The sequence below is a fragment of the Durio zibethinus genome, chromosome 2 (assembly GCF_047325235.1).
Source record: "Durio zibethinus cultivar Kanyao isolate XHJ-2024 chromosome 2, ASM4732523v1, whole genome shotgun sequence".
NCBI classification, from domain to species: domain Eukaryota; kingdom Viridiplantae; phylum Streptophyta; class Magnoliopsida; order Malvales; family Malvaceae; genus Durio; species Durio zibethinus.
Window position 1 is genome coordinate 205622 of NC_143163.1, and position 24550 is coordinate 230171.

At 34.9% G+C, this 24550-nt stretch overlaps 4 protein-coding genes across 5 annotated transcripts; 3 read left to right on the forward strand and 1 right to left on the reverse strand.

The window, feature by feature from the left end:
* Positions 1 to 7602: 7602 nt before the first annotated feature.
* Positions 7603 to 13488, forward strand: LOC111308500 (vacuolar-sorting receptor 6-like). Of its 2 annotated transcripts, none has more exons than XM_022906834.2 (13): positions 7603 to 8344; positions 8887 to 9579; positions 9660 to 9748; positions 9863 to 9932; positions 10495 to 10578; positions 10683 to 10759; positions 10865 to 10946; positions 11753 to 11835; positions 11939 to 12002; positions 12120 to 12248; positions 12626 to 12729; positions 12815 to 12940; positions 13098 to 13488. In XM_022906834.2, the coding sequence occupies exons 1-12, from the start codon at positions 8035 to 8037 to the stop codon at positions 12932 to 12934; spliced, it is 1905 nt and encodes a 634-aa protein (XP_022762569.1). In that variant the 5' UTR covers positions 7603 to 8034; the 3' UTR covers positions 12935 to 12940; positions 13098 to 13488. The 2 variants fall into 2 exon arrangements, with proteins under 2 accessions (XP_022762569.1, XP_022762568.1); XM_022906833.2 differs by having other exon boundaries at positions 7623 to 8344; positions 13017 to 13488.
* A 1594-nt stretch (positions 13489 to 15082) lies between these two features.
* On the forward strand, positions 15083 to 23199 carry LOC111308502 (uncharacterized). The gene is given in 4 exon segments (XM_089743508.1): positions 15083 to 15838; positions 15841 to 15877; positions 20451 to 20730; positions 21183 to 23199. Coding segments are annotated over 2 exon segments (783 nt in total). The 3' UTR covers positions 15868 to 15877; positions 20451 to 20730; positions 21183 to 23199.
* EMB1025 (Pentatricopeptide repeat (PPR) superfamily protein) lies at positions 15738 to 20380 on the forward strand. Its single transcript, XM_022906836.2, has 2 exons — positions 15738 to 15877; positions 17203 to 20380. The coding sequence occupies exon 2, from the start codon at positions 18289 to 18291 to the stop codon at positions 20224 to 20226; it is 1938 nt and encodes a 645-aa protein (XP_022762571.2). The 5' UTR covers positions 15738 to 15877; positions 17203 to 18288; the 3' UTR covers positions 20227 to 20380.
* CAT5 (cationic amino acid transporter 5) lies at positions 20948 to 23069 on the reverse strand. The gene is given in 2 exon segments (XM_022906838.2): positions 20948 to 21716; positions 21719 to 23069. Coding segments are annotated over 2 exon segments (1761 nt in total). The 3' UTR covers positions 20948 to 21306.
* Positions 23200 to 24550: the final 1351 nt, after the last annotated feature.

A 24550-nucleotide genomic window follows, 5' to 3' on the forward strand; every position in this document is an offset into this window, starting at 1 on the left:
AGAACCAACAGTTGAAATTCCAAAAGAAAACCTAGAAGTACACAACCCTAATGTAATGGACACTGAACAACACTCTCCTTCACAACTAACACATGTTTCTCCCTCCACATCAAAGTTCTCAGTCTTTACAATTAATGATATTCTTCCTTCAAATGGCCCTTAAGGTTCCAAGAATTCTTAGCATGGGGATTAGTTGAACTGAACTCCAATCCTAATGTTACGATGAACATAGTCTTGATCAAATTTGTTTTCAGATTAGTTGGAACTTTGAAACACTTTTAGGACAATATTGGTGAATACAGATAACTATAATTTCTTCAATGCCCAACCATCGCAAAAGCTGTATTTTAGTTTTCAGTAATATTTTATGACTAAGAAACTCATAGATTGAAAAAGATCAAAGAACAATTTTTCAAGTTAAAATGTTGTTCCCTTCATCCAAAAGATCTTGACAGACACTATTAGCATTTTTCCTAATATTTTTACATACTTGGTGGATTTGATGATGTCAACCTGAAGCAAGCTTTTTTCAACTCTGTTTCAGAAGAACTTGCATAGCAAATAAGAGCACAGTTGAACCTCAAATCTCTTGATGTTAGAATCATGAACCTTAGAGATATGTATAAAATGATGTTAAAAGCAATTCACAAGATTTGCAAAGAGCACAGATACAATAAAAACTTGGTAAACAACTCCAAAAAGTTAAAGAAACCATGCTCCTACTTTTTTTCTTGACTCTAAATCAAATGTTCTTCCAAGAACTCCACATATCTTTGCAACCATTAAAAAAAAAAAAACACTTCAGAATATTTAGACTTCCCAGAAACTCATATTTTTTCCAGATTTAAGAAACTGTTTAGAAAATCAACAAAGCCTAAAAGATTCCAAAGATTCAAGTTTATAAGAAAGAAGAAAGACCCAAAGATCAAAAGTAAAAAATATTTTCTCTATGAAAAATTAGGATATTTTGTAAATAATTGCCCAAAGTCAAACAAAAGATCAGTCAAAATGATCCAAGATATTGCTAATATCTTTGGTATTAATCTTTCTGATGATGAACTTGAATCAATCTTCTCTTTTGATGATGAACAAAATGAAAGATTACTATTTATAATCAAACAGTTTGATGATGATAGTTTAGATTTAGACTCAGATGAATTTATATATGATCAATGCTACAAATACATGTCAATTTAAAAACTTCAAAAAATCTAAATCCTCCAACCTCTAAAATTACCTCTAGCCCCAGTTTAGATTTTTACTCACAAACACTCTCCTCTTATAATAGTTACTGCATTCTTTCATATTGGTGCAGCCCAAATCATAACAAATTTCATTATCTTACCCAAACACCTTTAGAAAAAATAAAAAAACCTTCTTCAAAATCACTGATAAGAATGTATTTTCTATAGACTTTATCAGCAACGTTGTTACCCTTTATATTTTTTCAGGTTGTCAAATAACGCAAAAGATTTTAAGATCTCCACTTCTTTAAAAAGACCTTATTATTGGTTTTGATGTCATAACCAATATACTAGGTTTAAAACTTAGTGAAAAAGGTATAAAGTTTGAAAGTTATTTCAAACTTTGAAAAAACCTTTCTAACCTCTTTACCTTAACCATTTAACCAGATATCTTCTAAGAGTTTAAATAAAAATTCACTCACTTTTTCTATGCAAAAAATCATTTAGAATTCTTTCAAAAATAAAACCACCCTATTTGAAAATATCCTTAATTTTTCATTATCCTTCCTTTCAAAAAAGATGAAAATGTCAATCCTACAAAAGCTAGTCATTTAGGCATGAACATAAATCACTTCAAGCTAGCAACCTAAAAATGTTCTTTTTTCTATGCTCAAGGATTAATTGAGCCAACCTCTTCTCCATGGGCATGTGAAACGTTTTATGTCAATAAACGTTCAGAACAAGTTCATGAAAAATTAAGATTGGTAATTAATTATAAACGTCTTAACATTTTTCTTACAGATAATAAGTTTTTTTTTTCAGATAGAAAAATTATGTTTGCAAACCTTTCTCAGGCAAAAGTCTTCTCCAAGTTTGACCTAAAAGCAAGATTTTGGTAATTAAGAATACATTCATAAGACAGATATAAAATGGTATTTTGAATCCTCCAACACCACTTTCAGTGGATAGTTATATCTTTTAGATTAAATGTTACTCCTTCACTCTTTCAAAAAGCAATGACGAAGATATTTACTTTCATTATTGATAATACATTTATTTACATTAATAATATTTTACTATTCTCTTCAGATATCATATTTTGTACATAGTTATTGGATAAGTTCTAGCAAATTATTCAACAGTATGTGATAATGCTCTCAGAGAAAAAGATGATCATTGGCACTTCAAAAAATGATTTTTTAGTCATGTATTTGAAATATGGATAGTACATAGCTCAGCCTCACATTGCTAAGACATTTACAGATTTTTTTGATAAAAATCTTTTCAAGAAGTAAGTACAATAATTTTTCGATGTAGTAAATTATATGAGTAAATTCTTCTTAGATCTTGCACAATTAACTCATCTTTTTAGATAAATATTAAGGAAAAAATCCCTCACGTGGTCCCAGAAGTAGACAAAAGTAGTTTAGACGTTAAAGATAAAAGTGCAGTTATTTTCAACTTTAAAGATTCCTTTAGATGAAAAAAAAAAGATACTACAGATAGATGCAAGTAAATAATTTTGGTGAACAATCTTTTTAGAAAAAAAAGATGTAAGCAGACAAATATGTGATTATAAAATTGATAGATTCAAATATTCAAATTTTCATTATCATTTTACATTAAAAAAAATTAGCTGTAAAGTGTGAAATTCAAATATTTGAATTTTACCTTATTGGATACCATTTTTTTGTGAAATTGGATATGTCAGCTTTCGATCAAATGCTTAATTTAAAAAAAAAACAGATGTCAAATGCATAATTACTCAGACTTTCTCAGTGATTCTCATAATATTCATTCACCACAGCACATATAAAAGATAGAGATAATAACCCCTCAAACATGCTAACCAGACATCCTCCCAAACTTCCTTCGAACTCCTTATAAATTATTTCAATCATTTTCATGATGAACCCGACACATTATTCTTTACAAGCTTCATCTTCCATAAATTTCTTTTTTTTTTTTTCAAAAACCTCACATTGATGATGAATTTGACTTACTTAATGACTTTTTAATCTCCTAGTGAAAAGTCTTCCTCTAGAGTTATCAAGACTTATTACTACTGAATCCTTAAACCAAAGAGCCCTACACCTCCAGCTCAAATATCAATCTAAAATGCTCAAAAAATTTAGAAATGTTTATATCCAATCTCTTGATATACATTATGAATACCCTTTGATCCATCCTTTCAGATTCCTTGACCCATTTTGGTTCCCAAAAAAATAGTTTGTTTCATGTGGTACCTTTGTCACTTTTACTACATTGCTGTAAAATTCTCACTTTTATAGCTCAAAACACTCTTTCACCTTTTTCAGCAGTCAACCATCAACCCTACAAGACACTAAATGGACTACAGTCATTAGCATCTTAAGATTTTCTTCCAATGGTTCAGACCCCTTCCAATTTGGATTAAATGGATAAAAACCTATGAGAGATACACAAAACTTTTTCTTAATCCTCACATTATTTTGATTTTTCACAAATAATGTAGTTATTTGGAAAATAAACCCTAGTACTTCTCTTATGCGATAATTTATAGCTCACAAGGTTATTCATTGTCAAAATCATTTTTTGATCACCTTGTTAAATATATTGAATTTCAAAGACAGATTTGTAAAATGAATCACAAAATTTTCAAGTAAAATGACCAAAGCTCTAAGATGATGTTTCATGAGAAAACTATCATTCATAATACAATTATTAGCTCAAGATTGATAAAAAGATTTATAAGATCAGATTTTATGGTGTGTGGATAAAACCTCTTCATGAAACCATAAGATATGAACTTGACCATATTGGCCTAATTGATTGGAATCCTTATTGGAAGCCTCCTGAAATTCTTAAAGAAATGGAATGGTAAGATTCACAGGACCTATATGAAGATTTTAACCTAAATCAATGGTTAGAAAACATAGGCTATGATTTCTCCAGGAATAGACAACTCTCACCTCAACTTCTCTTCGTAACACACTCATAGTTCTCACAAATGATAATGATCCAATCAAAAATTCACTCATGATGCTCCAGAAGATATTCTCTATTTCAATCTAATCATGTATAATTATGTGTAATGATAATTTCTAGATGATGCTTTCCAGAAGATTCTAAAAGTTGATGTTAATGCCTCACTAGCCTTCAAGTCTATTTATGTCTAATCTACTTTATGTCAAGTATACTTTATGTTGTTGATAAGTCATCTTTACTTGTTTAAAGTAGTTTTAGAAAAGTAAATATCTATTTTTTAAAAGTAACTTTATTAAAGTAATTTTATGTCAAATCACTTGTAAGATCATGACTTCGTCCTATTAGGTCATTATTTCTTTACTTTTTTCTTGTATAAATTGTAAGCTCCTTCTGTTAGAAGGAATAAGCTAAAATTTCTAAAGTTTTCTCCAATCACGTATTCTCTTGTAAGAAATCCTTCTTTATAAAATATATTTGGCTAAAAAACTCTTTTTTCTTTTGGTAATTTCTTTCACCTTATTTCATAGATAAAGTTTTAGATTTGTATTTTTTTATCTATTTCATAGTTTGCAGTGATACAAGTTGAGTATGCTCTGTAATTGTCATAGTATTATGGATCTTTTACATAAAAATTTTTTGTAAAATTATCAAACAGATCATTGATCCACTCTCTTAGCCACAGAAAAGTTACTATACCAAGATTTTACTGAAAGAAGCTACTGTAGTGAAAAATATATCTCTATAAAATCAGACCACCAGTTCGATGTTAAGCCAAAAGGACACTAAAATCTTGAACATCGACTAGAATACCCCGATTATATGTCTAATCTGTGGACTGCTTATGTTTGGTATTATCTTAATAGGGTAACTGATCCACACACTATTGAAATAGTATCAGATAATATTGATGCCATGACTCTACTATCCGGAGAGCCCGAAATTGAAGCCATTAGTTACCAGAATCTTAACACATATTACCTATCACTGTATAGAAATGGTGTCAGAGCTAGTTTAACAAGAAGGCTATAAACTATCAGAATCATGATTAGAGGTTCTCACAGTATGATCTATGGTAAAGCATTGGCTCTTACCCTAACATGACAAGGCAGGTTAGCCATTTATGCAATTGATAAGTTGAGAGGCTTATCTAAAACTCTTATCTAAGGTACCCATAGAGGCCACTTGACAAAATCGATCTTGACTTTATGTTTGGAGAACCCATATTTCTTTATGTTGAAACGGTATCAAAGTGTTGAATGGGTTCATCTTTCTTCCAAATCTTTTGATAACTTGTCATCCATGACTTTGGGAGAAATGTAACAAGTTCTTCATTTGAGATTTGCTTTGGAATATAAACATGTCTAAGATTTTTATCTACTATTTTTTTTTTTACAAAGGCAGCATCATTGGAGTAAGGAAGAGGTAAGTTAATAGCATGATCTTGAATTTTATATGCCATCTGGTAGTGAAGGGTTGCCTGGAGTCTTTTCATCTCTGTGCTTATAATCTGTACTTGAACTTTTAAAATATTGAACAATGTTAGATCATGAAGAGACATATTATAATTTAGAAAGAATGTGAAGAAGATAGTTTCTGCATTGAGCGTCATCCTAACTATGCAAAGTACTGCATGTTTGTATTCTTTGAATCTTGTATCTAACAAGGCCATTCTGGTATAGACAAAAATATCATTTCTGACATGAAAGGTCAAAGCTACTCTGATAGTAGCAAAGTGAATGTGAATGTATCCTTGTTCTGACCGCTGTTGAAAAAATTCTTTTGGGATCTGAAGAGTAACAAAGTGCTTTTGAGTTCCTGCTAGAAGAATACATTAATCAAAGTTTGTGGCTTGAACATACTCTTTTGAAACTTGGTATTTTGGTTTTAAAAGTGTTTTTAGAGATTTAGTAAGAGAAGTGAAAGAATTTGAGAAAGCTATATAAAGATTTACAAAAGAAAGAACTGTTTATTAGGTTTTTTTTTTTTTTGATGTAATTTACTTCATATAAGAACTTTAATTTAGAAGAAAAAGACATTTTAAATATAGGAGAAAGGGGATTTAATCTACTTCAAACATGCACCAAGTCAACCTTTATCGTATCATTTGTCATCACACCAAGATTTTATTTTTCATAATTTTTCCTCACGTAATAAAAGAGGACTTGATATATTTTTTATTAAAATAGAATTAAAACGAAAAAACAATTTTGCTAAGGAAGATCTTTAAACAATTTTGAAGTTAATTAATATATTATTTATAGTAATATATTTGTATTGAATGTAATAATTGATCATATATTGTTGTGAAAATTTATTCACATGCATTAAAAAAATACTTTAAAAAAATTTTTCCAATAAAAAACCAGTTAGCAAAATCCTAATAAATATAGCTGGATGTAATGCATGTGTCATGTGTTTATATTTTCAACTCAAAAATCATGTTTATTAGGTGAAGGAATTTATAAACTCAAGACCACTCTCTTTTTATCGATATAGAATTTTATGACATTTTTTTAATTCAATTGTGTAATATTTTCGTTGCACTAACATTTTCAGCCACAAAGAGAAAGATTCACTTTTGTTCGAACATATCTTAATATGGGTATCTTTTATAAGAGCTCCATGTTAATAAAAAATTAAATATACTTTTATCTTATTTATTAGGAATTTATATTTCCAATCCAAAAGACATGCTATTAATTGAAGTATAACTCATGATTTATAATGAGACTAAAATCTCCTGTTTACCCTCGGGATTCGTGACACATGCATAAGCTGGTTTTATTGTAAAGTAATGCTTTTAACCCATCCGGTTAAAGTGTTTGAAACTTTTGAGTACTACAACTGACCCGCCTTGCAACGCGAGCAAGGCTATTTCTTCCACATTGACTCCATCTAAGGACAAAGACTTGCTGATAATAAAAGCATATCCATGAGTATTTGATATGCTACCATTGAAGTTTCTCTTGCGTTTCATGAATAATGAATTCATGATCAAAGTCAACAGTTATCTTCCCAACCATCCCGCATTTGTTTGTTTATTAGTAGTTGTTATTTTTCCAATAAATAATGATGTTAATTAATTAGAATTTATATGTATGTATATACGTATGCATGCATGCTCCCGACAGCAACAAAGGACTTTTGTCCTTAATGATAAAAATTGGCTTGTTTTTGATAAATCAAACCAAACACAAGCAAAAGGAGCGAGCGAAATTCTCTGGACATAAAAAAACCAAAGTAAGCTAATAATGCAAGTCTTGCTCCAGTTAACAACTCTCTATCTCATTTTTTTTATATAAAAAAATGCTTAATTTAATTAAAATAAAAAATAAAAAGGTCCTTTTCCCTTAACAATGAAGTAATCCCATAAAAAATCCTAACAATGACAGTACAATATATTACATCAGAAAGAGGGAAGCATAAACTTTTTTTTTTTTTTAAATGTGATATCATTAGTTGAAATGTAGCAGTAGCAATGAAAATATGGTAGTTCTGCTGACTTTGTCCACCACCTTCCTTCCAATTACATCCTCTCTTCCTCTCTCTTGCTCTGTCGTTTCTTTTACGTCACAGTTAGACTGAGAAAGTTTAGTTAAGCCATCAACCCAGGCAGCCACCCATCAGGGGAAAAAAAAACCTAGACTCTCCTTCCCTTCCCTAATCCTATAGCTAAAATACCATATATCTATACCTATTTAATAAAAAATAAAGCTACTAGTATGTTTCACAGCGACTTTCTCTCTTCTCATCTCTCGCCACTCACTATCCCTTCATGCTAAGAACACATCTTATTTAACTATATATCTTTTTCATTTCTTTTCGTCTCTGTATCTGAAGAAACAAACAGAAGAAACAAGCACAAGCACAAGTTCTTAGGACGATGGCATGCATATGCATGCTTCGATATTTCAACAAACTCATTGCTATGTTTTTTGCTTCCACCCTTCTATTGACCGGAGTCTCTGCAAGGTTTGTGGTAGAGAAAAATAGAATCCGAGTGCTGTCTCCATTGAATCTGCGAGCAAAGCATGATGGTGCGATAGGTAACTTTGGAACACCAGACTACGGAGGGTTCATTATAGGCTCAGTGGTTTATCCAGACAAAGGGGCTAATGGCTGTGAACCTTTTGATGGTGTGCCCTTCAAGTCCAAATTTCCTCGCCCCTCTGTTCTCCTTCTTGATCGTGGAGGTATTTCTCCATTCATTTCTCTTCAGCAATATAGTCATAACTCCTGTTTTTTTTTTTTTCCTTTTAATTTTTTGGTGATATCTTTTTTATGCTAAATTCGTCTAATTTGACTCGTTTTCATAAGAATTTGGTTCGTAAGGGGCCTCTTACTCTTACCATTGCTATTATACTATTGCTTGGCCTTACAAATATTTTCTAATGTAATTCTTTATGGGACTCTTTCTTTTCCTAACTCTTACTGGCTACGCAAATGTTTCCATAATTGATTGCATATGAAATAATGAAACGTTTCCTAGAACAGTTAGGTGCAGCTGGTTGTATGTTTTAAACGGCTTTGAGTCTTTTTAAAAAATAAATAAATAAATTTGCCCTTGATGAATAGTATGTGCATATGCATCAGAGTAAGAAATTTTATTAATGGGTATGGGTTTCATTTTGCTTCTCCTTTATTGATTTTTTTTTTCTTTTCTAATTTACAAATAGAGCCTTCTATATCATTCTCATCACCGAATCATTCTTGATTTCTTGTCTTGCACCTGTAGAGTGTTACTTTGCCCTGAAGGTATGGCATGGCCAACAGGCTGGAGCCGCTGCAGTATTGGTGGCTGATAGCATAGATGAACCTCTAATAACTATGGATTCTCCTGAGGAAAGCACTGATGCCAATGAGTTTGTGGAGAAAATAGGAATTCCGTCAGTTTTGATAGAGAAGTCATTTGGTGACAGCCTGAAGGAGGCCCTCAAGAAGGGTGAAGATGTAGTGGTAAAATTAGACTGGAGGGAGTCAATGCCCCATCCTGACCAAAGAGTTGAATATGAGCTTTGGACGAATAGCAATGACGAGTGCGGGGTTCGTTGTGATGAGCAGATGAATTTTGTAAAGAATTTCAAGGGCCACGCACAAATACTTGAAAAAGGGGGTTACACTTTGTTCACACCACATTACATAACTTGGTATTGTCCTCAGGCTTTTGTTTTTAGCAGTCAGTGCAAGTCTCAGTGTATAAACCATGGAAGATATTGTGCTCCTGATCCAGAACAAGATTTTGCACAGGGATATCAAGGAAAGGATGTGGTGTTTGAGAACTTGAGACAGCTCTGTGTGCACAGAGTTGCCAATGAGAGCAAGAGGTCTTGGGTTTGGTGGGACTACGTGACAGATTTCCATATCAGGTGCTCAATGAAGGAGAAGAGATATAGCAAAGAATGTGCCGAGGATGTCATGAGCTCACTTGGTAAGTGCCCTTTTTGGTGGGATTTTTGCTTATCATATCTTCTTTCATTCTTGCTTGATTGGCTTCATATGCTTAACCAGATTTGCCTATTGAGAAAATCAAAAAGTGCATGGGTGATCCTGAAGCTGATGTCGAGAATGAAGTCCTGAAAACCGAGCAAGAACTTCAGGTCATATGCTTTTTTCTTGTCCATATTAAATAACACAGTTAATATTTTAAGTTAATGATCTCAAAAGGAAGCAAATGTTAACTTTCTTATCTTGCCACAATGTGCGGAACTTAGGTTGGCCAAGGTTCTCGTGGTGATGTTACCATTTTGCCAACATTGGTTATCAATAATGTTCAATATCGAGGTTCGTTACATACCATGTTGGAGATTAGATTGCAAAATTCCAAGCAGCTCTTTGGATTTTCTCATGTTACTTTACTTCTTTTGCATGTGCAATATTTGATCTTAATTCCTTATCTAAGTTACAGTTCTACTAAGTGTTTATGCTAATGCTAAAATGTTAGCCTGTTTCAGTTTGCCTAACCAGGCTAAAATGGAAAACTTTTTGACATCCATTTCCTCTTTCTTTTCTTTCGTCTCTTTCTATATCTTCAAGTTAATCATGTCTGAAACACCAGCATCATGTAAAAGGAGCGGCTGAAAAACATTAAAAGGCAACATGGATGCTTGGTTTGCATTACTTGTTGCCTAAATTTTTTACTTTACATTTACTTACTTATTCCATGGATGCTTCTTTCCCCCATCTTGCTACTAGCTTTATCCTTGCCCTCATCAATCACTCAAAGAATTTAAAAAAATTCAAAGGAATCCAATTTCATCTAGCAATTTCCTAAAAATGCTTTCAGAGTTAATTTCTGTTGAATCACTTAAATGATGCTGAAGTTCTTAGTTTACTTTCTATGAAGGAAAATTGGAGAGAACTGCTGTGCTTAAGGCCATCTGTGCTGGATTTAAGGAGACCACAGAACCTTCAGTTTGTTTAAGTGCAGGTAGATTGGGCCTGTTTACAGTCTAAACTAGATGCAGTACCTTTACATTCAGGAAAGGTTTTTTGCATCTCTTATTTGATATTGGCTTCATCTTACTTTGACAGATCTTGAAACTAATGAGTGCCTTGAAAGAAATGGTGGTTGTTGGCATGATAAACGAGCTAACATAACTGCATGCAAGGTAAAATATAGAAAGTTTACAGTGTAATGTTGCAATTGAACAGTGACACTGTAGCTCCACAAAAGGGCTAATTTTACTAAAAAAGGGGTTGTTGAATTTGTTTAGGACACATTCAGGGGAAGAGTATGTGAGTGCCCCACTGTGAAGGGCGTGCAATATAGAGGAGATGGTTACATTTCTTGTGAAGGTGCAGCTTTTCCCTTCTGTTAAATGAGATTTTTGCTTAATGAAATTTGGACAATTATAGATGATGATGCTTCTCCTGTGGTTGGACAATATGATGCCTCAAATGTTCTGAATTCTGCTAACATAATAGCAATACATTTATGTATCACGCTTTTGGCTTTTCAAATTCTTTAGTTAACCTTTTGAAGTGATTGAGTCCTTCAAATGTTGAATGCGAAAATCCAATGTGGTTGCTACCTCAATCACATGATTACCTACAGATACTTCTGAAAGCATGAATGATTCAGGTTACTGGCAATGTGACTGGAAATTTACTTTGAAGGCAATATGATCTCTTTTTTTTTTTTTTTTGGTACATAGCAAGTCAAGGCCTAAAGAAAATTGGGGAATGGGAATTTGAAATTGCTAGAGATCGAATCCCAGCCTTTCTGGAATCTACCTCCTAAGGAAGGTGGGTGAGCCATTTGGGCTAAGCCCCTGCAGGTTCAATGTGATCTTTCCTTATCACTTAGTTTCCCCATCCAGTCATATAATAATCTCCTTTAGCTTTTATGGTATGAGGCCCTAACATTGAACAACATGGATATGTCCCAGTTACGTTAGCCACACCATTAATAAGGTGACATTGCAAATTTATGTTAATGGCCATCCTTTCTGTTTATTTCTTCATTGTTTTCCCCATCGGCTGCAAGGTGGGAGTTTGTAGGAGGGAGTGTATTGCATTTGGATGAAATTTGAACTTCTACCCAGTGGGAGTTGATATCTTGCCCATCCAATGGCTATTTAATTTTTCTCATCTACTTACAGCTTTTGGATCTGCGAGATGTACAATTAACAATGGAGGTTGTTGGTCTGAAGCAAGAAATGGATTAACTTTCTCAGCCTGCTCAGTTCAGTGATTTATTCTTTATATTGTGCCTTCTCCTATGATTTTCTACTATTCTGTAAATTTCATTTTTTTTTTTGACCAAAATCACTCCTTTGCATAAGCAGGAAACCCAATTAAGAGGTTGTCAGTGTCCACAAGGCTTCCGAGGGGATGGTCATAAATGTGAAGGTGCTCTATTCCTCCAGTTTTACAGCTTAAAGATCATTTTAACTTTGTTCTTAACCCCTCATGTCTTTTTCCATTACATTGGAATTTCTTCATTCCCATCTGTTGTTTTTGCTTCAGATATCAATGAATGCAAGGAAGAGAGTGCTTGCCGGTGTGATGGTTGCTCCTGTAAAAACACTTGGGGTGCATATGAGTGCAAGTGTAAAGGTGATCTTCTGTACATAAAGGAGCATGATGCTTGCATAGGTAAGACCATGAATTCAAGTTATGGCTTGGTTTGGCAGTGAATTCCTATGGCATTCATTGACCTTAGTAGATTAATACCACTTAAATGTACTAGCAGTTATTTTCTGCATTATATCAAAACTCACAACTATGGAAAGTTTGAAACTAGGGTTGAGGTTTTCGTTGGCCAAAAACCATCTCATTACCTTTGATATAGAATTTTGCAGTCATATTGAGGAAGATATGCTAAGTGCATAGGCTTAATTGAATTAAAGATAAAACATAGATAAAAGTGCAATAATTTTATTCTCTGAAGCATATTAGTGAAAGAGTGATTGAAGGCCCAATAGAATGGTTGTAAAAAGACATATTCTGATCTTTGTTCATCCTCCTTACAGAGAGAAATGGATCACGCTTTGGGTGGTTCCTCACCTTCTTGGTCTTGGCAGCTGTGGCAGGTGCAGGGTTAGCTGGGTATATATTCTACAAATATAGGCTCCGGGTATGTCTAAACTACTATGGTTTATTAATTTGTATGTTGGTTTATTTGTATCTTTGATTGGTAACATATTGATTTCTACCTGCAGTCTTACATGGACTCAGAAATCATGGCTATCATGTCACAATACATGCCGCTTGACAATCACCATAATAACAATGAAGTTCCTAGTGAGGCGCAACCTTTGCGACAAAGTTCAACAGCATAAATAAAGGTAACTAAACCTTGCTTGCTATCTGTTACTCAGCTTGTTTTGTTGCTATCGCTGTGAACACCTGCATTATTTGCAGATGGAGGAGGTTACAAGCAATCAGTAATATGCATTGTGCTTTATGTTGGCCCTGAAATTTGAGTGATTCATATTTGTACAGCTCTTATGCGGATGACAAAAAAGGCACTTCCTTTACTGCTATACTGGCACAGCCACCATGAGTTATCTTTATACAGAAAATTTTCTTTACAGATAAGTGAGAACAGAACAAAATCTTTTTTTTTTTTTTTTCGTCTTTGTAGTTGTTGTTTGTGGATAAAATAGTTGAGATGTAAACATAGGTTGAATGTCATGTGAGGACTCATGAATCATGATCTACATTCTATAGAAGTAAGAAAAGTAAAAGAATAAGAGAAAAGGGTTGTTGTAAAATTAATTAATTAATTCCTTCATTTCCGAACATTACCAACTCTTGTTGTAGCGTGTAAGCAGATTTTAAGGTAAACTGAAGTTGTGTATTTTATTGTAATTTAATCAGTTTCATTCGGTTAGACCTTGCTCCTATGCAAGCATCAAGAGTGCTCAGCAACTAAACTAAGTTTGTTTTGTATCTGAACTCAAGGCTTAGCTTAAATGATTCACCCAAATATGGATTCTTGCAAGAGTGAGGTTTGATCCTCAACACTTGCATATTTTCTTTTCTTAATTTCTTTTAGGTCTTGACCTCTTAGTACCAAAAAAAAAAAAAAAAGTGTGTTTTGTATCTTCTTCTTCCTGTCCTGTGATCCTGTGGAGGAGTGCAAACGCATTGTTTCAAATATGGTTACCAGTTTACCACATCCAATGCTAAGTAGACCTTGGTGGTTCGGAGGGAACAATTTAATCTCCTTGCTTTCCTTGAGAAACGAACTCAAGTTCTCCCGGGTGCCTTGACCAGCCGAGCTATAAAAACGATTTCTTCTCTTCTGCGAACAGAAAAATTACAGTTAAAGGTAAAATTACTTTTTAATTATAATTTAATAATTATTTAAGTTTTTAATATTTTATTACAATTAATCAAGCATTTAATCTTTTGTTTTGATTCAATTAAACTATTAAATAAAAGAAATTTAATTACATGATAAAATTTAATTAATCAATCTTCAAACTCTAATTAATTGAATTCTTAAAATGATATTAGACAAAGAGACATGAAAAATAAAGAAGAAAATATATTTTATTTAATTTATATATATATTAATAACATCACATGATAAATTTTTATTTATTTTATTAATATCACATAAAATTTTATTTTAATTGATAAAAAATTAATAATTTTAATTTTTTATTCTAAATAAGGGTTTAATTGAATACAAATAAATATTAAAAGGTTTTGATATATTTCAATAAAAAATTATTTATTTTATTAATATCACATAAAAAATTAATAATTTTAATTGATAAAAAAATTAATAATTTTATTTTTTTTATCTAAATAAGGGTTTAATTGCATATAAATAAATATTAAAAGGTTTTGATAGATTTCAATAAAAAATAAAAATTTGAATGATCTTTTTTTTTTTTTTTTGTTACATCAAGACAAAGCTCTAATATAAATATAAGAGGGAGAGAAAAGGCCTGACTAGAAAATCAAGCCCTTGATGTTTCCTCACACGTCTTTAATCACTAGACTAAAGGCTTGAGAACAATGATTTTCTAATTATAGTTAAGTATTTTTTTAAAAAAATTTTTAACTATTTTTTTTAAAGGAAGTTTGTGAAATTCACCCTTAGAAATAATTAAAAAATTAAAATCAAAAAATCAAAATGTTATATAGATTAAAATTAAAAAAATTAATAAATATTTTAGATAAATATTTTTAATAAAAATGTAAATAAAATTATTATATTGATAAATTTTAAATTTTAAATAATAATTTTAATTATTTTTTTTAATGAGTTGAGCTCTATCAATTTTGGATTTTTTTTATTAAATCATCTAAGTTTTGTCCGGGCTTTTTGTAGCCTTTGGGCCAAAGATATGTATTTGAAAGACCAAATAATCAAATCACAGAGAGAGTGAGAAAAGGTATGAGAAGAAAAGAAAGATGGGATGGGAGTGTTGATGGCGCGGCTGAGAACAAGAAATCAGTAGTGAAGAAATATGAAGACTTTGAAATTGCGACAATTTGAGTTCCTCTTCCTCATCTCAACAGCTTCAAAACCCCAACCATCTAAGCAACACATTTTTTCATCTTCCTTTTCTGCTATACCAAATCTAAGTGATACTTATCTAAACACAAAACCCAAAAAGTTTCCGACACTTACCCTGGAAGAAGTCTGCAAAATCAACCTCCTAATTCCACGTCTCTGCCTCTCTAACCACCTAACAACCGCAGTCCACCTAACCACCATGGCCCTCCTCACTATCTCTCCCCCTAATCCGAAATCCCTCTCGCTTTCCATTCTCATCCACTCCCTCACTCTCCGGCCTGACATGAAACTATCCATGTCACTCCTCACCCGCCTCACTCGCATCCCACAACCTCACCCTTACCCACATCTAACGCCCATCTCCACAATGCTCATTGCTTCATATCTCAAAAGAGATAGGCCTAAAGATGCTTTCAAAGTATACAGCTGGATGCTGAGGCCTGGCTTTCCTTGTAATTGTATGGTAGACAAGACTGCCTATGGGATTTTAGTTGGTGGGTTGTGTGCTAGTGGCTCGCTTCTTGAGGGCTTGAGGGTTTTGAGGGATATGTTGAGGGTCCATCTGTTGCCAGGGGAAGGTCTCAGAAAAAAGGTAGTTAGGAGTTTGTTGAGAGAGGCAAGGGTTAAGGAGGCAAAGGCATTTGAGGAGCTTCTGCCTTGTATTGGATTTGTTGGAGGTCTCAACAAGGTGTTGGATTTGTTGGATCACACCATATCGGAAATTGGACACACTAGCTAGTACCAGGTATGTGATTCTGACATGACATACCTTTTGTCATGCATTTAGGTTTTAATTCTAAAGTAAAGGGAGAGAGTTGAAATCACTCTAATTTTTACATTATATGCAGGTGCATATTGCACCAGAAATTGTTGATAGACAAGTTCATCTCTTCCAGGCGTTGGACATCTATGTCTATTGTTTTAAATGAGTTTTGGACTTGATAGGATATGTAGGATCTTAGACCCTTTTCTTCAATAGCTGATGTAAAAAGCCAGTAAGGTTGCATGAAAAAGAGAATGATGAGTATTTGGAAAGTTTTATGAGATGCAGAAAATATCATGTCAATGTATCCAAAAGATAAGGATACCCTTTTTATTTTTTCAGTTTCTTCTTGCGTTCTGTCTGATCTGTCTCTCTTCTTATCTTCATACTTCATACTTGAATAAAGAAGCAGTAGATATAGAAAGCTTAAACTGATTAACTGGATATATACAAGTATAGTTTCATTCATCTGATCTTCCTAAGTAATTGGTCTGTTACAGTAAATAGTTGGGAAAGAACTAATATTGATTGTCAAAAGGATTTTCACCAAGTAGAATATGATTAAGAGCCAATTGGCCCCTAGCAAACAATTGTTCTTCTTTCAACCAGTTCCACCAATTGGTGTTTATGTTAGTTCTGGTCTGAATTAAGATTATACATTCGTTTTGTTCAACCAGAAAAGGCAAAAAGTAATCCCCAAATTCTAACAGCTTAGAATGAGATCAATATTCTTCCAAGAAATATTCAAATTGGTCACCCACTAAGCGCTTGTAAAGCGTCCCTCTCTGTACTATACAGTTGTGATTAGAAGAGCCCCTGAAAAAGCCTCCAAAATAATTGCACTAATAGAAACAAATACCGATGCGGATTCTTAATTGAAAGGCATTGACAGTACTTTTTTTTTTCTTTTTTGGCCTGAAAAAGGCATTGACAGTTGTATGAGTTCTTACCTCTTATTTCATTGGTTAAAACTCACAGCTTTTTCCTTAAACCATTTTTTCCACATATACAAACCTAAGAGAACCTTAATATGCGGAAGTGATACATGCTACTGCTCAGTCATACAACAAATGAAAGAATGGAGAAAATAAGATTAAAGAGGATTTTTCTAGATAGCATATACTGCCTCGAGAAATCTTCCTCTTGAAGGAAAGTGCTTTTGGGAAAATTTTCATCTATAAACTCCCAAGAACATCTTACATCCCTGAAATGATGGATTTACTCTTTTTAGGTCCCATCTCTTACATCACGTTTCTCTTTTTCCCTTAATTTTCTCTCATGACCATTACTCACGTTCATTTATACAGTAATAAAAGCTAAGGGAATGGATTTGCTCAAGTTTCCACTCAGTAAACCACCAGAAAAGCAGATGGCATTCCAGTGATCTGGCTCCGAGTGTGATGACAAGGCTTCCAAATGGATTATGAATTATCTTGGGAAACCCAGCGGGCAGCAGGCTAGTTCGATATTTAATGAAGTTGGTTTGATTCTGTTTCAATTCAAAGAATAAGACTTTAAGTGCATTGATTGGGTTTGCAAACGCCCGGCATGGGTGGAGAGTCGTCTACTTTGTAACTCACGTGGACATCAAGTGCACTGATAAGGGATATTGATGATGGGAAAACAGAGGATTTGGGTGTAGTAGAGTAGCCAAACCTCTCCTCAAAGATGGTGATGTCAACTTGTCAAGTGCAAGATTGTTATTTGAGATCACCCTTTTTAACCTGACCCGAGAGTTAAAACAGACGATTGTGCACTTAGTAGGTAGCTGCAATCAATCAATGAAAGTTTTATGAAAGTCAGGCCAGATAAGGTTTTGTGACCTAACTGAAAACAGCAGGGGAAGGTAAAAGATGCAAATTCAGAACTTAATTTCAGCTCTATCCTTGTGTCTCCTGTCCAGCAATGATGTGTAAATAAATTATGGCGGATTTACTTTGGGCAGAACTTGATTTGCAAGGAAAGACTTAGCGTCCATTTGGACAGGCGATTAGATTGAAAAAATTATAAAAATCTATCAATTTGAAATAAATGTAGAAAATAAAAATAAAATAAAATAAATAAAAAGTTTGTACAGCCAAAACGTAGCCTTTGCTTAAGTAGAACTAGTTTTGGGCTGTTTGAAAGGAAGCTCCAAACCAAACAATACAATCCAATCCAATGCCAGCTATTACTTTGTTTTATGGTTTTTTTTTTAAGTCGTATGACTTTGTTCATCTCCAATAGGACCAATACACAGGGTCCATGGTCTGTGGCCTGATCGGCTCTGGGTTCAAAGCTTGTTAAGTTAAATTAAACTTAGACTTGAAGAGGAGAAGAGGAGGAGAATCAGAAAAAGGTTGTTGAATTCTGAAACCATGCGGATGCCATTGCCAAACATCATTTGATTAGAAATGCTCAGTCCACAATCAGCAATGACAAAGTTCGCTGTTTTCAACACGATCTGCAGGTGCAGTCGTAGCGGCCTCTCTTCATTCCCAAGTAAGGTTTACTCTGGGTCAGGGCAAGTACCCCCCCAGCCCCTTCCTCTCTCCGATCAACTTTTCAACTCCGCTCCCCAATCCGGTTCTTTTAGATTAGGCGATTCCACTTTCTATTCCCTCATTCACCATTATGCCCATAACGCTGATTTTACTTCTTTACACAATGTTTTATGTCGGATGAAGCTCCAAAACCGAGTCTTTACTGAGAAGTGTTTTATAGTCATCTTCAAGGCCTATGGGAGAGCCCATTTACCCGATGAAGCTGTGGACTTGTTCCATAGGATGCCTCATGAATTTCATTGCATACCCACTGTTAAATCTTTTAATTCTGTTCTCAACGTCATTATACAAGAGGGTTTTTATCATCGAGCCTTGGACTTTTATAATCGTTCTGTTAATGCCAAGAATACCAATATCTCTCCAAATGTTCTCACTTTTAATCTGCTTCTGAAGTCCATATGTAAGTTGGGATGGGTTGATTGTGCAATTGAGGTGTTTAGAGAAATGCCTCTCAGGAAATGTCCGCCCGATGTCTATACTTACTGTACATTGATGGATGGATTGTGCAAGGAGGATAGGATTGATGAGGCTGTTTCCTTATTAGATGAGATGCAAACTGAGGGTTGCTTCCCTACTCATGTTGCCTTTAATGTATTGATTAATGGGCTATGCAAGAAGGGTGACTTGGCTCGCGCAGCAAAGCTAGTTGACAATATGTTTCTCAAAGGTTGTCTTCCTAACCAAGTCACTTATAACACACTCATTCATGGTTTGTGCCTAAAGGGGAAGTTGGATAAGGCAGTTAGTCTTTTGGATCGCATGGTATCCAGTAATTGTATTCCTAATGATATCACATATGGAACCATCATTAATGGGCTTGTTAAGCAAGGGAGGGCTGAGGATGCAGTTATGTTATTCATATCTATGGAGGAAAGGGGGTATGGAGTGAATGAATATGTTTACTCAGCCCTTATTAGTGGGCTGTTCAAGGGTCGGAAATCTGAGGATGCAATGAAACTATGGACGCAGATGATGGAAAAAGGATGTAAACCAAACACTGTTGTTTACAGTGCTCTTATAGATGGTTTGTGCCGAGAAGGAAAGCCAAAAGAAGCCGAGGAAATTCTATCTGAAATGATAGACAACGGTTGCATCCCTAATGCTTATACGTATAGCTCCCTGATGAAGGGTTTTTTCAAGACGGGCAATTGCCATAAGGCAGTTCAACTATGGAAGGACATGGAAGAACATGAATGTATTCACAATAAGGTTTTTTACAGTGTACTAATCCATGGCCTTTGTGAGGACGGGAATCTTAGCGAAGCTATGATGGTGTGGAGACACATGTTAGACAAAGGTTGTAAACCTGATGCTGTGGCTTACAGTTCAATGATTCAGGGCCTCTGTAATGCTGGCTCATTAGAAGAAGCATTGAAACTTTTTAATGAGATGCTTTGTCAGGCGACTGAATCTCAGCCAGATGTGATCACCTATAATATACTTTTAAATGCTTTATGCAACCAAAACAGCATCTCCCATGCCATTGATCTCTTAAATAGCATGCTGGATCGGGCCTGTGATCCTGACATAGCAACATGCAATATATTTTTGAGAACTTTGAGAGAGAAGCTAGACCCTCCTCAAGATGGGGGGAAGTTTCTAGATGAGCTTGTCATCCGGTTATTTAAGAGGCAAAGAGTTTTTGGTGCTTGCAAAATTGTACAAGTGATGCTACAGAAATTTTTGCCTCCAAAGGCATCTACTTGGGCAAGAGTTGTCCAAGAGCTCTGCAAACCTAAAAAAATTCAAGCTGCCATTGACAAGTGTTGGAGAAACCTAGACGATTAATTCTTTCTGGTGTGACTTGGGATATCTTTTAGTGGTTACTAAAGATTTCTTCATCCCTGAGTAGCACGCGGTTCCTTTCCCAATTGTAGTTATGAACAATTATCCTTACCTACAAAATATTATTCAAGATGCAATTCAATCTGTTTTCTGCAAACTGTCCTTTCTTGCCATGCTTCGAAACTCACTTTTGAAATTCATTTCATATATTCTTTTATCTTGAACAGGAGAGTGTCTAGTCCCCTTTTAATTTCTTTGACTATACTATTCAAACATAAAATGTGGTTGGCAATCAGAATGCTTAATACCTGAAAAAGGAGGTTGGAGGAGGTTGACAATGCAAGGTAAACAAGTTATGGCGCCTGTATGTACAAGTATTCACTTGTTGTGGTTTGACATAGCTCGAACATGTATGGTGACATATGTCTGCATAGTATGGCAGTTGCTCCAGCTGTGCTTTGCCCAAGGTGCACAAGCCAAGCCACATCAAAGGAGTTTTAAAATCAGGTAAATCTTGAAGCACTTTACATTTAGTTGTCTGCTAGGCATTGCAACGTGCCTCAAGCACATACTGTGCTTCATAATTAATCAAATGAAACGAACAGCTATAATACTATAACATTGAATTATATCTGCTTTGTAGGTTAACTGCATAGGTGAGTTCAAATTCATTGTTGCATCCCCTCCCCCCCCCAAAGAAAAAAAAAAGAAAAGCACAAATGCATAAACAGAAGCCCCGATTGACTAAATAAAAGACGGCATGAAATTATTGTTTCCGTGGCCGAATGCAGAAAATGATTCCAGTGCCTTGTAGGCTAAGTACTATATTTTTGTTGTCTGAATATATGATATATCTTTTGGCCATTATATTATATATATCTTATAGAATCATTGCATCATACAAGTAGATTCTTTTTGGGGATCACATTAATAATGATTTTATCTTAACTGTAAAACAGAGGGCTTATAGCTGAAGAGGCATTGAACATGCTGAAAAATCCTGCACGAGGACTAGAGATAGATAGTGGAACACAATCAACTTGACAAAAGGACTGGTGGATGGTGGAACACGATAAACTAAGCCTATGCTTTCCCTCCATCTTCATTCTTAACCTTCAGGGCCTCTAGCTTTTGTTGTCGATGGGCCATATCATAAGTTGCATGAAGACCAACGAAAATGTAGTAAACCAGCATTACCCCTGTACAGATTCCAAACCTTATAAAAGCTTGAGGTTCCAAAGACCCCATCAGGAAGATATTTGTTGCAATTGACAATGACGGAAACCATGGAACCAGTGGGACCCCCCAAACTTTTGGTGTCCTCTGCTGGGGCAGAAGTATTGATATTCCCATAGTCCCCAGGAACCAAAGTGGAATTGTTACAATGTATCCCACCCATCCATTAGGCCTTAGTCCCCAGTAGGCTGAAGTTCCCATTGAGGAAGCAATAATAATCAGCAAGAATATTACAAGCTTCAGGAGGTTATTCCGGGTGTGACTTCCCTCACATAGTATCTCCTCACAAGAAGTGCTACAGCCATCATCATGAATATGAATAGAGTGCTCACAGATAGCAAGCTTGCTAAGATATCCAAGCTTGAAAAGAAAGCAATGAGACCACTTGGAATAGCTATCAAAAGCGTGGCATTTATTGGTGTTCGAGTCTTTGGATGGACAAGTGCAAACCAGGGTGGAATCATGTGTGCTCGTGCAATATGAGTAGTATATCGTGCCTGCCCAAGTGCCCCTGCCAGAAGGACAGTGGTCATCCCCTTAAGGGCACCAACAGCTACTAGGTACTTAGCCCATCTCATTCCTACACTCTGAAATGCCATAGAATAGGCGGCGTTTGGATCTATCTCTGTGTATTTCTGCATCATACTTAAGGAAAGTGCCATCAAGCAATATATAACAGAGATGATAGACATCGATCCAAGTAATCCTAATGGTATGTCTCTTGATGGGTTTTTTGTTTCTTCAGCCATGGTGGCAATGTTATCGAATCCCCCATAAGCAAAGTAAACAATAGCAGCTGCTTGGAAGATCCCTTTGGCTCCTTTCGGCAAAAAAGGCGTCAAATTTGATGTGTTGGCATGAGCAAACCCTGCAATTATCACAAACAAGATCACCACAGTATTCAGTGCAGTTGCTATCCAATTGAATTGTGAAGTTTTCTTTGTGCTGATCATTGCAATGATTGCAGAAATTGCCAAAACTGCAACTGAAATTGGGTCCAAGAGATTATATCCTTTGCTGAGATTTGTATGGATACGTAGTGAGTTAGGTTGACGGTTTAAGAGAGTGGTGAAGTAAGAAGTCCATGCTCTGGCAACTGCTGCACTTCCAACAATGCTTTCAAGAAGTATGTTTCCAGCTGTGATGAACGCCACAAAATCTCCTAATTCAATTCTTAAATAAGCAAATGATCCGCCTGCCACTGGGATCTCTACTGCAAACTCTGTATAGCAGAATACAGAAAGCATTGCTGAAATACCTGAGGCAACATAAGACAAGACAATGGCTGGTCCAGCATGATAATGAGCTTCTTTGCCAGTGAGTACAAAGATGCCTGCTCCAATGACCGACCCAAATCCAAACCATGTAAGATCCCACCAGGTGAGGCAACGTTTCATGTCATTCTCACTTTGTTTTCGAAGTTCTGTTATCTCATTGGCATCATCAGAGCGGCTCACAAGGCGGTCCTTGAATCGGAAACCTATTTGCGATAGTGCTGATCGATAGGTGCTCCAGGTTTGGAATGATTCTTCTGGTAAGAAATCATCTTTGTTCCATCTCCAGTAACTTCTTTGTTGGACGTCATCACCTTGTTCTCCTATGTAACTCATTGCTTTTCAATTTTTGGTGTAAACTACTGATACTATGATGTAGTGATGTGTCTTATGAACTTAAAATTTAGTTATTGATAAATGCGGCCATGGTGGCACAGTGGTTGGCTTGATGAATATTGAGACAAAATTGCTCTGCCTACATACTCTGCCATTGTTACCACAACTTACCTGATTAGGTACTGATATTTTGGACTGTCACTAATTGTGAGGCCTCCATTTTGTCCATTACCATACAGCCTTAAAGGAGGAGATCCAATGTCAAAGATATTTTAGACAGTTAAAGTAATAACGTGTGACGTAAGGCTATGGAATCTTATATTACGTGCCGTCTCGTTCGCGTTGTTACCTAGCCTATTCATGGTTGCCAGCATGCCATTGAATCGAATATATCCAAAAAGAAAAAAGTGAGGCATACGAGCCCAGCCATATTTACTCTGATAGAGTCAATTGCTTATGGGCATCCGTTGTCTGCATTGTCTTAGTCGTTATTTGTATTGGGTTCACGTCAAGATGACAGGGCCTGCTGTCTGATTCTAATGGAAAATAAGAATACTAGTCTCAAATTCAAAACCGAAGTCATGCGCTTGGCCTAATTTTCAACATATTCAGAGTTTCCCAAGCAATTGTTGGATGTTAGTGTTTTTTTTACGATATTTTCATCCATCCATTTTATTAATTTCGTAAATTTCAATCAAAGATTGCCACGTGTGATTCATCACCTGGAAATTTCTTGATTTTTATTTTATTTTTTTAGGTGAGATTCACCTACTTTTTTATAAAATTTTTTAAAAATGTAGGCCTCAAGCTCTTTTTTATTATTATTATTATTATTATTATTGTTTTGGTGTAAGGTGTACACCTTGATCTATATTTTTTTAATTTTTAATTTTTAAATTTAACGGGTCCACTTATTTTTTTATTTTTAAAAATTTTTAAGACGTATGGGCTTGCATTTTCTAATAAATTTTTTACGAGGCCTAGGATTTTTTATTGACTGTTGGGAGTAGTGAGGTGAATGGTGAGGCATGAGGGTTTAAGACTTTTGAGAGTTTTAAGTAGTAGGAACCGGGTAAGAGAAAATTTTGTCAGCCTATATTATTATAGTCCCAGTCCCGCCTACTGAGTGGGCTTGCTTTTCTGCTTACGGGCAAAGGGATTTAAAACTCGAAACGAGGAACAGATGTCTGTACCCTGCCATACTACTACCCTACCTGGTTGGGACAAGCTTGTTACGCGACTACTACTACCATTTTTAGATAAAGATTGCATCCTGCTTTCATTCTTCTTTCCGTACGAGGAAAATGTTTAAATAGATACTGAAGAAAGAAATTGCATCTTCCATATTCAGACCCCTTTTAATTATAATAGCGTAAGCTTCATAGCTCCATCCTATACAAAGGGCTTTGACGCCCTTTTCATATGTTGGGTTGCTGGATACGGGATCCTCGTAATAGCCCCGTCCAACCACTATGCCGGAA